This window comes from Antrostomus carolinensis, unplaced genomic scaffold, assembly GCF_000700745.2.
Source record: "Antrostomus carolinensis isolate BGI_N321 unplaced genomic scaffold, ASM70074v2 scaffold24840, whole genome shotgun sequence".
NCBI classification, from domain to species: Eukaryota; Metazoa; Chordata; class Aves; order Caprimulgiformes; family Caprimulgidae; genus Antrostomus; species Antrostomus carolinensis.
This window is the reverse complement of record NW_010288064.1, coordinates 1-15,646: the sequence shown is the minus strand read 5'-3', so window position 1 is coordinate 15,646 and position 15,646 is coordinate 1. Positions and strand designations below refer to the sequence as shown.

The 15,646-nt window shown below is 37.8% G+C and overlaps 1 protein-coding gene across 1 annotated transcript; it reads right to left on the bottom strand.

Moving 5' to 3' along the window:
* Positions 1-1,222: 1,222 nt before the first annotated feature.
* On the bottom strand, positions 1,223-12,394 carry YIPF4 (Yip1 domain family member 4; the record flags this gene model as incomplete). The annotated part of the gene is made up of 5 exons (XM_010165504.1): positions 1,223-2,267; positions 4,682-4,795; positions 6,432-6,509; positions 9,277-9,448; positions 12,241-12,394. Coding segments are annotated over 5 exons (656 nt in total), but the record flags the coding sequence as incomplete, so codon positions are not given.
* Positions 12,395-15,646: the final 3,252 nt, after the last annotated feature.

Sequence of the window (15,646 nt, the reverse complement as noted above, 5' to 3'; positions counted from 1 at the left end):
TGTGGAGATTAAATAGAACATTCTTGCATCCTTTGAATATTCATAGTAAGTTCAGACACACAGGATCCATTGTGGACATCTAATGAACCGCTACGCGCAGAGGAACTAAGCTTAAAGCAGAGATCTCTGGCAGCCTAGGAACCTAAACGTGCCCCTGCCCTTCATGTTTGGGGTGATGTTAGTTATGGATATTCAGAGGGTCTGGGTTGAGTCTTCTACTACTAGTTGGATATTCCTGTTAAAAAAGAAATACAAGTAATGAAAAAAAGATATAAGACCAGATTCTCATTCTTTCTTTAATACACTAACTCACTGCCTTTTTTTTTTTTTTCTTTTTTTTTAGAATGTGGCATGAATGCTCAGAAAACACTTGTAGACAAGAACTAAGCTGCTGTTATAATTGCTTTGGTGTGACTCTGCAGTAATTTCACCAGAACTTCTGCACAAGTCAAAAGTTAGGTGAAAAGTCAACCACTCTACCAGTTTTTCCTCCTTTAATGTACTACAAGCTAGGGTATTACAGTTTATGTCCAGCATCAACTTTTAAGTAGTTCTGTTTAAAAGCAACACAAGCATCAGCTAGAAAAGCAGAGTGAATAGACTAAAGGTTTGTGGTAGAGTCAGACTTTAAATATGTATTTTGCATCCGTAATGAGTGGTAAAAATAAATTACCAAAATGGCAAGTCTGAAAAGCTGAAAAACTATAGTTCTGGTAAGGAAATGTGTCCATCAGGGACCAAAGACAGCCCTTGCTATTACCCTGTCATGGCTGATTTTTATTTGTAACAACAAAAGACATGGGGAATACCTTTTTCTGTTAGCAAAAAAAAAAAATTAAACTTTAGATCTATTTGGCAATAGTAAATACTAAAGATTGCAAATGCCTAAGGTAGTTCCAGGCAAAGTGAATATGAGTGGACTTCCCTTGTGAAGAAACATTACCATAAGGGCCATTACATAAGCAATCATCACAGTACACAGAAAATATGTAACATGTCATCATGTTATTACATAATCCTTAGATAGTCAAAATTAGCAAGACTGTCATTGCTACTAAAGCTGTACTTCTGCCTTATCTAGTGGAGGGAGAATCTGGCCTTACAAATCTTTTTTTATTTCTCTTTACAAAGGATTAATAGTACTGGGGGAAAAAAAAAAATGGATGCATGTTAAATACCATGCTATTAAAAGTAAGACAGAGCAAGATGTTGTAAAACATAGTTAGGGAAGAATTATTTTTATTTTGTCATCATAAAATAACATTGTTTAAAGATCACACAAATTTGATAGTTCATCTTTTCCTCCAACATTAAGCCAGCACTACAGTTGAAAAAGGTGTTCACCTGTTTCTCTGTAAATTTATGCTTTTAAGTAAAATAATTTGATTCTCTAAATATGCATTTTAATTAATTATGTCACGCAGTAAATATCTTGCTCCTTTGGTCAGAGATAATAAATGAAGACTTCAAATACTTGTATCTTCAATTTTTAAAAACCCAATATACATCCTTAACCAAGGAGTATTTACGCTACACACAAGACATAGATACAAAATACACAGTATATACATGTGTTGAAAACAAATTGGAATTTATAAAAACTCAATAGCCAAATCAAAGTAATTGAGGCACTAAATTAAAAGTAGTATCTTTATGTCTTGATTATACAGATTATTCTGTGAACAATCAGGACTGTTTCATAAATATATATTATCTACAGAATTTGCTGTGCCAGAAAAGCCAGCTGTGTTTAAGCTCAAAAGAAAAATTGCACTTTTAGACTGTTAGAGTTAACTTCTCATTTTTCTCCTCCAATATAGTAATCTGGCCCTAGTGCTTTTGGCACAGGTACTGAGTTGTGGTTTTGCTACACGTTCTTATAAAACACCAGGTTCTTATTTTGTTCATTAAAATCTGAAGAGTCTTAAACAAACCTAGAACTTTGATACAAATCTATATAACTACAATTGCTTCATTAAATAATATACACAAATATGCTCTTCAATCTTAAAACATCTTGACAACTGGATACAAAACAGTCACTTGGATTATCTCCAGCCTCCTTAATCTTATGCATTATCAGTCTGCAAGTGACTAAAATATGGTTTCTGGCCACATCTTGCACTAGATCACACCCCAGTGTACAAGGACAGAAAATAAATGTATAATAAAAAGATTGGATAAATTAGAAGAGGTTTCTTAGTCTTGAATTCTTCTCCAACTAGTAATGATGCAGCACTGTATGCAGCCCAAAAGACTCCAAACAACTGAAAAAGAAGATGAACAGTCTTAGCCGACACCACAAGAAAACCTTACCAAATACCAAGATAAAAATCACTTCTTCTCACAAAATAATTAAAAAGAAACACCCCAAAAAGAATTTTTGGGGAAAAAGCTCCAAACACACACACACAAAGAGAACATACTATGCATTTTCATTTAATTTTAAAGAAATATTTAACAAATAGGCATGCTATTTTAATTTGAGACATTTTTACTTGAAGTGAACAGTGAAGGATCTACAGTAAATTCTCTCTAATGTAAGACATATAGATATCATAAGCAAGCTGTAAGCTTACATGCACCAATAATCTGAAATGACACTGGATTAATAACATTTTTTTCTACCTTGACTGTCCCCAACTAGTAACCCCTCCCTTTCTTTTAAGCAAAAAAAGTTGCTATACTTCCTCCTACAATATATACCAGATGGTTAAATGACCTTTTTCTTTATTTCAGGATTCATCTGGCTCATAAGCTTTTCTTTAATTATGGTGCCCCCACCTCAAGGTAACTGAGCCTCACATTTCTACTCCTTTCAGCTGTAGTGAGAAACCTGCCAAAATACAATCTGCATCAAAAACTACATTGCTTACTAAGTTAAGAAAGAACCAGTTTAGAAGACTGGTAGAAAGTAACATCACCTATGAATATCCACTATCCTATATGATGTTAGCATGCACACTTCTGGGAGGGTGGGGTGTGTGTGTGTGTGTGTGTGTGTGTGTGTGTGTGTGTGAAGTCTTCAGCACAATAAACTTGACTCAAACCTCAAACTAACAAGATTATAGCAAAAAGTAATCAGATATTATTAAACTCTAGCAGCACCTTGAATATTAATAAAAAAGGTAAAATACTTAAAACTCAGTGGCATGTAAGAACACTAATCTTCTGCAGAACAGAAGAGCAAAGAGGGCAGACATAATAGGACCGCAGCAAAGAACTTTTTCCACAGCTCTGTCAGAGGAGCTGAAGTCCCTTGAGGGATTATGTGTCCTATTCAACTGCCATTGGAGAAAAAAAAAAAAATTACATGGGATTGCATTCTTCTGTTTTTGCTGCCTAATCTGGGACTGCAGAGATGGACAAGAAGGACAACCAAGATCATGACTAAATTCCTTAAGACACATTAGGAAAATTGCAGCAATTAAAACAATTGAGGTGCATAACTGGAGTCGTTTACTTTGCTGATGGCAAATGGAAAAGAACTGACTGGAATTTCACTATTTCACTGTAAGTTCCCCAAAATCAGGACTGTGAAAAATATTTCCCCAAGCACAGAGCTCGCAAGCCATAAGAAGTAGTACTTGTCACAGCATAAGTAGTTTTGGCCATACAGGGCCTGTCCTGCATTTCCATGCTAAAAATGCAAATATAAGCACCTTCCACAGATTCACCCTGAAGTTAACGTAAGACTGTCAGAAATAATCAAGTGACAGAGGTTTCATTAACATATATTTATTTTCAAGTTATATATTAGTTAACTTGTAAGTTAAGGACTTGCTGTCTGACTGTATCACTTCATAGTAATTGCAAGTTATCAAGTCACAAACACAGCAATTTTGTTATTTATCATACACTTTAGCTGTACTTCAATTATATTCTTTACCAGCAAGCTAAAAGGACAGAAATCAATCAAATAACAGAACAAAAACTCAGAAAACATACAGCTTAGCTAGTAACAGAATTTTTTCTCAGTCAACCTTTCCAGAAGTTCAGCAATAACTGCAAAGGCTACCTAAAAGGGTTTTAAGGAGTACTGGAAGTGCTCAAGCTCGTTGGGTAGCTCTGGGATATATCAGGGAACACTGCTAGTTTCATAAAAGGCATCCAACAGCAGGCGGTATCAGGCAAGTTATTCTTGCTTTGTGCCTTACATTCCACATCTGTAAAATCAGAACAATGCTCACCTCCTCTGCAAAGGGTAGCGAGAGCTTTGTACTGCTGCTACTAGGGGAAGGTCTCAGAACAATGCCTAACGTCATATTCATGCTGCAGGAACTAAAAATAAACTGCATGATGGGGGAAGGGACGGAACAGCTTATTTTCAGATTCTTCATTTTGAGGTTTAATTATGCAACCTCTTCTCAAAATGATAATACTAATTGTTTTTATTGCAACTATTATAACACAGCAAAATACTTAAACAGAAGCTAACCTGATAACAACAGGCGTTGTTATAGCAACAGCGCTGTATTTCCCCAAGTACTCAAAAGAAACATTTCAAACAGAATTCGTTTAGCAGCCACGTCCACCATGTTAACCATGAGGATGACAGAGCTCAGGTCATGGATCTGAGTATTTTGACACACTGTTGTCTGAACAGGTTAATACTTAAAGTGTTAGGAAAGTGACTTAAAAATAACTGTAAACAATTCTCAATAGATGATAGTGAACTTACTTTTATTAGGGTAGAGACAACTTCAAATGATCCAACCACCAAGAGTACAGGTGCTATGACAATGAGGGGAAGCAGGGAATATCCTATCACACCAAGAACTTGGCCATAAGCAACCTGAAATTTTCAAGCACAAAAACAAGCTTTGTAGTACTGAATCTTTGTCACCAAACACAATTTGATCTTGTTATAACAGCATGAATAGTGATAATGTGTTACCTATTGGTGAAATTTCAGCTAAAGGAAGGCTTGCTAGTATGAAAATTGGTTTTGTATGCTACCCCCTAGAATTCTGTAATTAATCATTCAGTTCTCTTAGAAATATTTTTTTTCTTTAAACACTGTAAATGACAATTTTATCAGTTCCAAGGTAAGTATTTACACAGGTAAAAGATCTAATTCCACCCACCCCTCACATTTTCATGTTCTGCCTTAAGCAGTTCTCAGCTGCCCCTCTCCATTTACAAATAATACCCAGGAGCACAGAACTACACCAGATCTCTCAGTCACCAGCTGTAGTCCTGGCTGTCACAAGCAGCAAAGATATAATTTTGTGTATTAACATACTTGTATTCTTTATACTTAAATAAATTCATAAAGTACATGAATGCTTTTGGCATCAGTGGAAGACCTGGAACTTGGTCCCTCTTAACGCACAGTAATCTTCTGATTTATAGTTTGAATTTATTATGACTATCTTAAACAAATTTGTTTAAAGTATTTCCATAACTGTTTTCAGCTTTGTGGGGATTAAAATGTCCAATTTTCTCCTACTACAGTTTGAAATGTTCCTGGGCCCAGCAAGGCTTCTTGCATTTAACAGGAAAAATAATGGCAAGACCAGTGATCATCCCGCAAGCAATCTTTCGTGGCCGTTGATCCTTCATAGTGAACTGTGCAGACCTACACTTTCTCCCCAGCTTATACATTCTGATAATTTCACATTTGAGCCACAAAACAGATTGATTTAAGGGCATGCTGCTATGCAGAAATACCATGCAATTACATTGATTATAACTTATTTATTTCAAAACAGTGTTCACATAAGACTAGTAATTATGATGAAAAGGAAAATCTAAAAAAATAAATGTAAACAATGTAAGAAGTCTGCAACACTAGTTCATTATTAATGTAAGATGCACAGTAAAAACATAAAAATCAAGTACCACTGAATATTTAGTTCTTCACAACACAGTTCAATGCATTTTATGCTGCAGAGCCATTTTAAGAAGTTTCTGCCCTCCTGACTGTTCCAGTGTAGCCGTCTGTGGGCCTTGCTGCAAGTCATTTCTTCTTGTTTACACCTGAATCGCTTAGTGACTCAATTTGCCAACAGCTCTAACATCTACTCCAACCCTGCTGGTGCAGGCAGCTGGAGAGGGATGTAGGCAGCTGGCAGTTCTGCAAAGCCAGAATTTCAATTGGCTTTGCAGTTGAAGAACATGCACTGACTTTTATCCTTTAATGGGTTTGAGCTGCATCAGGCCAAGGAGGAAAACAAACACTGGTAGGTGCTCTGCCCACAGGGACATCATACAACTGCTGTTAGCCCCATTTAAAAAAAAAAAGTTTAAATAAAGGGCAGTGCAAAGGAGGATAAAGGGTCCCATTTAACTCAGTGATTGAAAAATTGAAAGCACCTGTCCCTAAGGTCCAAAGCCAAGCACCAAGAAAATCTATCTACTACTGAAAAATGTAGCCAAGAGACTTTACACTACCTCCCTCTATGTCCTTTTCACATACAGGTACTTACTTCTCCTCCAAGAACCCTGGCCAGTAAAAAAATTGTCAAGGATCCAAATATCCAAATAGTTATAATCCAAGAAACAACCTTAAAAGATAAAGAACAATTCATTTATATTAATAATTTTAATTGTGAGACAGGAAAACTAATTTCACTGCAGTCAAGGATTTTTTTAATACAAAACTGAATTCTGAATTGGGGCAAGAATAGTTTTACATGTTATCACAATGCAACTTGAGAATAAAATTCAGAGGTTACATTTACAGAATCACTTTAAGGTTAAGTTCAGTGAACATGGAATGCACATGCAATGTGTTTTGTAAGTATGGTAATATTGTAGCAGAGTAGAAAGGGGTTAGTTAAAACTAAAGCTAAGACCACCCTAGCTAAATGTCTTAACATCCCACCTATTACTAAAGGTAGGCTCAGACAGTTTTTAAAAATCAGCCCAACCAATACAAGGAGTTGCAATTCTGCTTCTTTCATCCATAAAGTCGCCACTTCATTCTTTACTCAAACTGAGAACACTCAGAAGATTACATAGAATTTAAATCTCAGTAGAACTTGATGATGATTACAACTTAAAAATCACAGAATGGTTTGGGTTGGAAGGGACCTTAAAGATCATCTAGTTCCAACCCCCCTGCCATCAGCAGGGACACCTTCCACTAGACCAGGTCGCTCAAAGCCCCATCCAACCTGGCCTTAAACAATTCCAGGGGGCATCCACAACTTCCTTGGGCAACCTGTTCCAGTGTCTGACTACCCTCACAGTGAAGAACTTCTTCCTCACATCTAATCTGAATCTACCCTCTTCTAGTTTAAAGCCATTTCTCCTTGTTCTATCACTACCTGCCCTTGTAAAAAGTCCCTCCCCAGCCTTCCCATAGGCCCCTTCAGGTACTGGAAGGCCACTGTAAGGTCTCCCTGGAGCCTTCTCCAGGCTGAACAGCCCCAAATCTCTCAGCCTGTGCTCATAGGACTGGTGCTCCAGCCCTTGGATCAACCTTGTGGCCTCCTCTAGACTTTCTCCAGCAGGTCCATGTCCTTATTATGTTGGAGGCCCTAGAACTGGACGCAGTACTCCAGGTGGGGTCTCACAAGAGCCGAGTAGAGGGGGAGAATCACCTCCCTCAACCTGCTGTCCAACTTAATAAACAGCCCCAGACTCCTTGGACAAAGTCTGTCATTATTTTTTTGTGCTTCTTTCATTGCTCTGCTCTTAAATGGAAGAAAAAAAAAAAATCTTAAAATCATTCTCTGGCTTAACAGAACCTTCAAAGTAACTTATCTATTCTTGGAATTGAGCCACTGGGAGGGTTAGGAGTGAAACTCTCCCTTTTGAAATACCTTTTTAGAAGGAAACAACAATATCAGTCCAGTCTCTGTATTTCCAAATGTACAATGGCTGAACTTAAAAATGAAGTTAGTACGCAATTCAATATTTTACTTAATTAAAAATCCCAGATTCCTAGAAGAATCAAAGAGGGGAAAAACAGATAAAAATCACAGCACCACTTTAAAAAAAAAAAAAGAGATAAATATAACAGCTTTATGCTATTTGTGAAAATAGCATACATATGGCCTCCTTTTACTTTCTGTTTTCCTCCACTGTCTAAAATAAGAGGACCAGATTAAAGTCTTAGAGCAAGAATGCTCATCTCTCGCCAGTTCACAGCCCATCATTCAGTTCATCTAGCCTAGCTGCTGCCAGTCATCCTCTTGCTAGCTTCTAGCTTTTCCTCCTCACACATATACAGCACTCTTACATCAGTATGTTAAATCCACTGTTCCTAAGAAACATCACACCTTCTCTTCATTCCAGTGGGTATATGAGCTGCAGAAGGTAGTTTATCTGTCATGGGATCAAGGAATGGTCCTTGCTTTGCCCAGGATACAGCTAAATGGTCCACTTGAATTATACAGTGGTTTAGTCTACTCACTTCAAGTCTCATAGAAACAAGATACTGAGAGTGAGTTCTTAGCATTTGGTACACCATATGGAAGCCAGAGGTTGCAAAGGAAATGATTTTATCTCATAATTCCCAAAAATCTTTGCATAAGCACATTCTGCTACTTTACATATGGCTTACTGCTATACTAAGTTGTATTTAAAACAACTGTAACTACACATACAGTCATAAAGATTTCCAAAGCAGGAACACCTAGGCTCACATTCAAATTGTGACTATAAATGATACCACTTCTCTATTTCCATCTGAACACAAAGAAAAAAAGCTAATGGTGTTTATGGAGGCCAATTAAATCTGCACGATGCCTCTGAATAACTATTTACCCTAGAGTTCAACAGGAATTATGGAAAAAGCCTATTGACCAGAGGAAAGTTATTTGATGGTAATTGAGCAGGGAGGACAAAACAGCAAAGAACACTAATGAAAATTAAATACACCAGATAAGAGTTGTGATATAGTATGAATTAAACAAGCAGCTTTATTTGTCAGGAAATTAACGGTATCCGAACAAATGTTTTTTGGTATCATTTTTTAGTAATAAAAAGCATGTTAACAAAAGGTCACAATTAAAATGGAAAGATTCACTAATATGACTATAAAGCCATTAGCATCAATCTGTTTCCTCTAGAAACCACATCTTTCCTTTGTTTTACTGTATAAAACCAAACCTGACATTTCATCATGATTAACTTATCCGTGGGCTACTTCATACATTTCTTAGCGCTGTCTTTCTACTTATTAACTTGAGAAACAGCATCTGAAGTGCCCAGCATTACTGTGTGAGGAAAAGACTTGCTACCCATGCAAGAATGTAAATTGCTTAGCAATCATGTCCCCAAATTTAGTTTAGATTTCTTTTCAGGTAGAAGGCTTACACCTACCTTAAATTGTCCATATAATGAAATCATTGAGAAGAAGAGGACAACTGCCAGAGGACCCCAAAAGTCTGGATTGTCTCTCACTACCTGCCTATTAAATCCAAGAGATGGCATAGGCATCAACACACACCGAATTTTGTAGTAGATATCCTTCAGATCAATGTCGAGTTCTTCTCTGAAATTGTACAGCAAGGGAACGTTACTATACACCACAGTAACGAAATACAACATTAAAAAGTAAGTTCAGGGGCAAACAGCAGGGTTATAGAGCAAGCCCCTTGTCACCCGTAAGACTTCCTGAAACCGTGGCTAAGGAACAGGTCACCCACAACAAAGCAACACCATACCTTCATCCCACATTCAGTAACTGGTATGACACAGTTAGAGATATTTAATTATTTGAAAATCAACTACATGACTGAGAATAGAAAACATACACAACATACCCTAACAGTCTACATAAAGACAGTAGATCTATTTTCTGACATGCAGGAACACACGACACATTCATAGCACTGTAACTACTTAAAGTACGTGCACACACAAAAGTAGGATGTCTCTGTATTCCTATGCTGAGCAGTTTGCTATGAGCACACTCAGGGAAACATATTATTTCAAATCCTACAAGAAAGAATACCTTTACATTCACTAATCCTAAACAATTCAAAATACCTCAGGTAAAAAAAAAGGGGGGGGGGGGGGTTTAACTTGCTTCAACAACAGTAGTTTTCAGCAGACCAGTTTATGCCCATTGTTTAATTACTGGCTTGTTTCCAATACAGGTAAAAATAAATAAAAGCCAATTAAGCGAGCAATAAATTCTATCAACAAATTTTGCTCTTTTCTAATTGCCTTCTCCACTCTCTGCTACAAACTATCTGTAAGCAGCTACAAATTGACCAGAAGATTCCTCTGCACAGGAAGCTCTTAACTGGTACATCTTGCCCAGCTTGTCCTAGCGTAAGGGCAAGGAAGCGAACTTCCCAAGTAACGGGCAATTCTACTTCTTTAAGTTGATGCACAGAACTTTAGGACAAAAGTGTACACTAGTGTTTTCCTTATTCAGGAGCTCTGAAGAGTTACAAGAGACTTCACAGCACATACCCCTCTGCTCTACATTTAAGAGCACAGTGGAGAAAAATGTAGAATAATATCCTAAGTCTGTTTATGAAAGTTTTGTATAAGGCTTTGATTCATGGCTTTTTCCTCAGAAAAGATGAGGAAATAAACAAAGATGTGATTCACCACAATTTTACTTAAAAAACCCCAAACAACTAAATACTGCTCATTAAGTGTCTCAAGGCAATTTCAGGATTGCTATTACTGAAACCATTTCAGAATTCGTTGTACTAACCTGTGACCAAAGAACAAAAAATGTTCTTTAACACATCCCTCAATCTAAGGAATAGACTAGAAGCATCTGTTTTCCTCCTTTTATATAAATAAGATGTAGCTTTCCCATATTTTACTCTGAAGATTGTGCAACATGAATATTTCCTGCCTGGAAATAATTCTTTGTCATTGCCTAGGGTTTCTGACAGTTTCCTGTGTGAATAAACTGTCTTTCACATGAAGCTGACAGCTACCTCACCAAAGAAGTGATGGCAGCTGTAACAGGAAACAAGTGTTTGGACTAAAGCTGCCCAATGAGAAAGAAAAAAAAACCCCTCACTCTATTGAACAAAACACTTGCAACAGTACTGCTCCATTGGTGACCTTCCCTTAGCTGGCTGCTATTCTTTAAATCCTTAGCAGGATTCAGGTTACAAAGCTTCATGGCAGCACATGTTCTAGGGATAATCAGAACTGCATAAAAACTGCTACGTGAAAGTCAGATTAAGGTCTCTCTGTTAGGATGATTACATTCATGCTCTTTGCCACAAACTGACCATTTCTCCACACGCCCTCCTGGCTTACAGCAGTCAGCAGCTTAGAATACCCAGCTGTCTCTGAATCACAAACTTGGGTTTTGTGGTATGAAAAGTTTCACAAAAGAGGGAGTGCATACGTTGTCACCTCATTGCACCATTCTGTTTCTTAATTAAAAGTTAGAAGTTTACAGAACAGACTTATTTGCACAGACCTATACACACAAGGAAGTGTGTACTTCTGCACACTTCAAAGTGTTTTTCAAGTAGCAGTTTCACTATTAAGCTCTCTCTCAACACTCACTGAGCTCTCCAGAGTACTCTCCTGCCTTCTCAATTTTTGAAGTATCATTATCTTTAATTCACACAGGAAAACACTGAGATGCTGAGAAGGAAGTTGCTTAGGTGCAGAACACGGACTAAGACCCAGGCTGCCTGACCCACAGGGCCGTAACCTTAAGACACAAACTTTCTTCAGCCAACCACATTTCTGTGAAGAGAACAAGGGATGCAGAGATTTTCTGTTTTAAGGACATTTTTGTCTTTCAACACGAACACCCTTTTAGTCTACTTTTATAATATAAGTATAAAGTTTGTACTTCCTTGATTCTAGCATCCCTAGTGTAATAAGCATGATTCACAATGCATTTACTTCAGAGGAACTGACGGAATTTACTTAACATGAATCTTTCCACAGGACTGTCTTAAGCCTCTGATTCTTTGACAGCATTAAGAAACTCACAGTCTCAGTGCAAAAGATACAATCTGACTTTTTAACCACTACAAGATCAACAGAGAAGAGCGGAAAAGCCATAAGAGCTTTATACTTATGGAGATTAATAAAATTGGATTTTACTTCCTCCTTCCTTTCTCCCCCACAGTGAATAACGAGCCTTTCTTACACTAAAAATAAAACCCATAATGAGAAACATGATGTTTTCATTCCTGCACCAGAAAAAAAACCTCATCAGTAAAGTAATTTGTCAAATAGAATTCTAGTCACAGCAAAAGGCTGTGGGGCAACTTGAGATGCTGCGAGTTGTTTGTTTTTTCTATGCAGTTAATAAAGACAGATAACCCCAAAATAATTATGACATACAGGAGTGGTTTGTTATCTTCTGGGTCATCATCTTCCACTTCCAGAAGCCAGCCATACCCTCTCTGTCTTAGGAATGTAGTTGCAGTAGATTCTTTGATGAATTCTCCTCCGAGATTTAGCTTAACATCTGGAGTTGTTATGGAGCCACTAAGATCTTAGAGAAAAAGGGAGAGAAAGATACACCTTTTTATGTCTTGCCAAAAGCCATTTGATTTCAAAAAGATAAACTACAGACAAAGCTACACATGCTGGTCATCACCATGAAAAATTCAAAGTTATAGAATAAAATTTTACTTTAACAGATACATAATTTGAAAGGGTACTTCTGGTTTTAATGCAATAGGAACAGTCTTGGTTTAGGTCTCAAATTACCAAACTTTATCTTCTAGATGGAACTCTTATTTTGATGACACTTATGATATGACAGAAAGGCTTCTATTTGTGCTTTGCCATTAAGCATTTAAAGGCATAAAAGGAATTGACTAATGAAAGTCTTATCACATTGTAAGTTGTGGTTATTCAAATTCTTTTTGCTGACCATACTAGGCCTCTTTCGGAGCTCATTTCTGCACAGTGGCATTCTTTCAGCCAAAACCATTCTCTGCTTTTATGTCCAATTTTTCATGAAAGGAAACATTTGTAAATGTTTTCATTTGTAGCCTGCCTTTAATGCAGGTGAAACTGTTATAAAAAGAACATGATCAGAGATCCTTAGGCTCCAGACAATAAGAAGAGATACAAGAAGTTCTCTTCAATATGCTACGATCTTGCTTTGCCACAGTACTAAACAAAACAGAACAAAGAGCAATTTATATACATTCTGGCTGTGTTAAAGTCACCAATAGATATTAATTTTATTCTCTGATTGTATTCAGTTATATACAGATGAAAAATACAAAACAGTAACTCAAAACATACAAAACAACTTGAAGAAAGAAAAAATATAGAAGATTGGAATCATTATTCCTTTAGAAAAGGATGGATTTCCATTATTGCTAAAGAGGAAAAATCCAAACAGAAACATGTAAATGTTTTGTACAAACCTCATTACAAATCTATTGAGATACAAAAACTCTCTTCTCATCCAGCCTCTTCACTAGAGAAAATCTTATTTTGCCTTTCCATTGCTGTGTGCTCTTGATGCAAAAAAGTTCCTAGGCACGAATTTCCCAAAGCACCTCGCTATAGCAAGTATTTCTGAAGCACACACTCACGCAGGCAAGTCAGGCTATATTTGCAGATTACATCTGTGACATCTCCTATCAAAGTGCAACGTGGTTTTATAGAAACAAAATTTGTAGTTACAGAATCCCAGAGTCTTCAGCCAGCATGTCTGAAGCATTCACTGATTACTCAGTATTGCAATTAATTTAACATAATTCTCCTTCCCAAATCAGCTTGCTAGGCCACTCAAGCTTAAATTTAAGCTTCTCTACAAATGCTTTTCAACCATTTCAGAATCATGAGCTAATGATTCATTGCTTTGATTTGCAGAACACCATCTGTGCAGGATCCTTGTAAATATCACTGTGAGTTAAAGAAGGAATTTTCCTTTGCTCCTGTGAGTATGGCACACATACGCTGTTCCCACCAGGCACGGGCAGAGCCTTTCTCTGCTGTTTACAGGGGGAGGGGAAAAAAGAAAAACTCATTCTTAATACCTAGGCATCAAGGCAGAGAAAGCCTCTGAAGTTTTTTATTGTCACTGGGACCCTTCTGTCATTTAAAAATACTTGTTTATCCTACAACATAACACTGCTTTGCAAGGAGAGGTTCTCGCTAGTCTCTGTGCACAGATGTGGCTGTCAAAACAAGCAAATACAACAGTCCAACCAGCTGTTTGTTTTTCCTTTCTCAGTGACACGGGACAACCCATCCCGAGGCAGGGAAACCCCTACATAAGCCTTGTTTACCTAGAGCCCTTTTAGCACCTGATGATTGGTGAATACCTACAATCCCGGTTTTTAATCAGGAAGCCCATTAACTCGGGCTTCTTGTCTATTTTGTAAGACAGCTTTGGTGGGACATAAAGCAGCAGAAACCAAGGAGAAAAGAGATCCAGCCCTGTCTTTTACAGAATACTCTGAATGAGAGAACCATTAACAGCAGGTGGCCAAGCGAGTGCTGAAGAACCTATCCAAGAACTGATGGCTCTGATGCTCGCCAAGGAGAGTCAGGCTGCCTTCACTGCTCCTGTCTCAAGCAGGACACCACAGAAGCAAAACTGAGGTATCTCACACACCTCATTTCAACCAGGCCTTGTGGAAAACCAGCTTTCAAAACAGTCTTTGCTCTCAAATTTGAAAAAGCAGTACAAGAGGAAAAAAAAACCCCACCAAACCAGTCTGTTCTTTATACCACTTCTGTCCACTTGAGAACACCTCTCCAGTATTCTTTCCCACAAACAGCTCCTACCTCTCATGAAAATAAGATGGCAAAATAAAACAGCTTATACTTTTATTTTTCATATGGATCAAGATTTGGGACAAACTAGAAATTAGAGTGCAACGTGCAGAATTTTAATCTAGAAATATCAAGTGGTTTAATTTTGCTTATGTTTGTGTTTGTTAGGGAAGGTCTGTACAGCACTTTGCAGACAGGACTACACTTGAATAGGCAGGAAATCACACCTTGCTTGTGTTCACAAAGAACACAGAGTCGAGTCCAGTTCAACACATCCTACTGGTAAAGGTGGCTGTTTTGGAGTGGGTTTAGCATTGCTCAACAGATACTTCCAGGGGGAATCCAGAGAGTTTCCATTCAGAGGTTCACAGATCCTTTTTCAGGCTAAGGTGGACAAAAAACCAAGCCAAAACAACAACAACTAAAAAAACCAAAGCTAAGATTGTACCTGTTGATTAGTATGGCTTGTCAGAAGGACTGGGAAGTGACAAAAGAACACGCATTCTACAGTAGCTTTCCCACTTCAATAATTCTTTGCCAGGGTGGTGCTCCATAAATCCCGAGTCAAAATTTACACAGTCCCCTACCCATATCCACAATTATGACAATAACTAAATACATACATAAAGTAGAACACTTGCTGTGTAAATGGGTAAAGCCCAAAGGATCATTGCCCATCAAAATAAGTTTGCACAATGTTGAGTCTCATATGTTCATTTTCAGTCTTAAGACAGATCATCGTGGCATGCCAGAACACCCCAGCAACCTGAGCAGCAGACAGGCAGGGGGCCACAATTCACCCCCTAAACTACACACAGGGCTTCTTTCACCCCCTCACTACTGTACTGAAATGAGACACGGCACCGAGACTGTCACAGCACTACAGCCAATGTGGACATACGGCACCATCTTCAGTAGGCACCAAACTGCGCTTCCAGCAACGAGGGAGAGAGGAGCGGTGTGTGACAGCGCCTGTCACGGTCACATCAGGTCGCCGGGAACA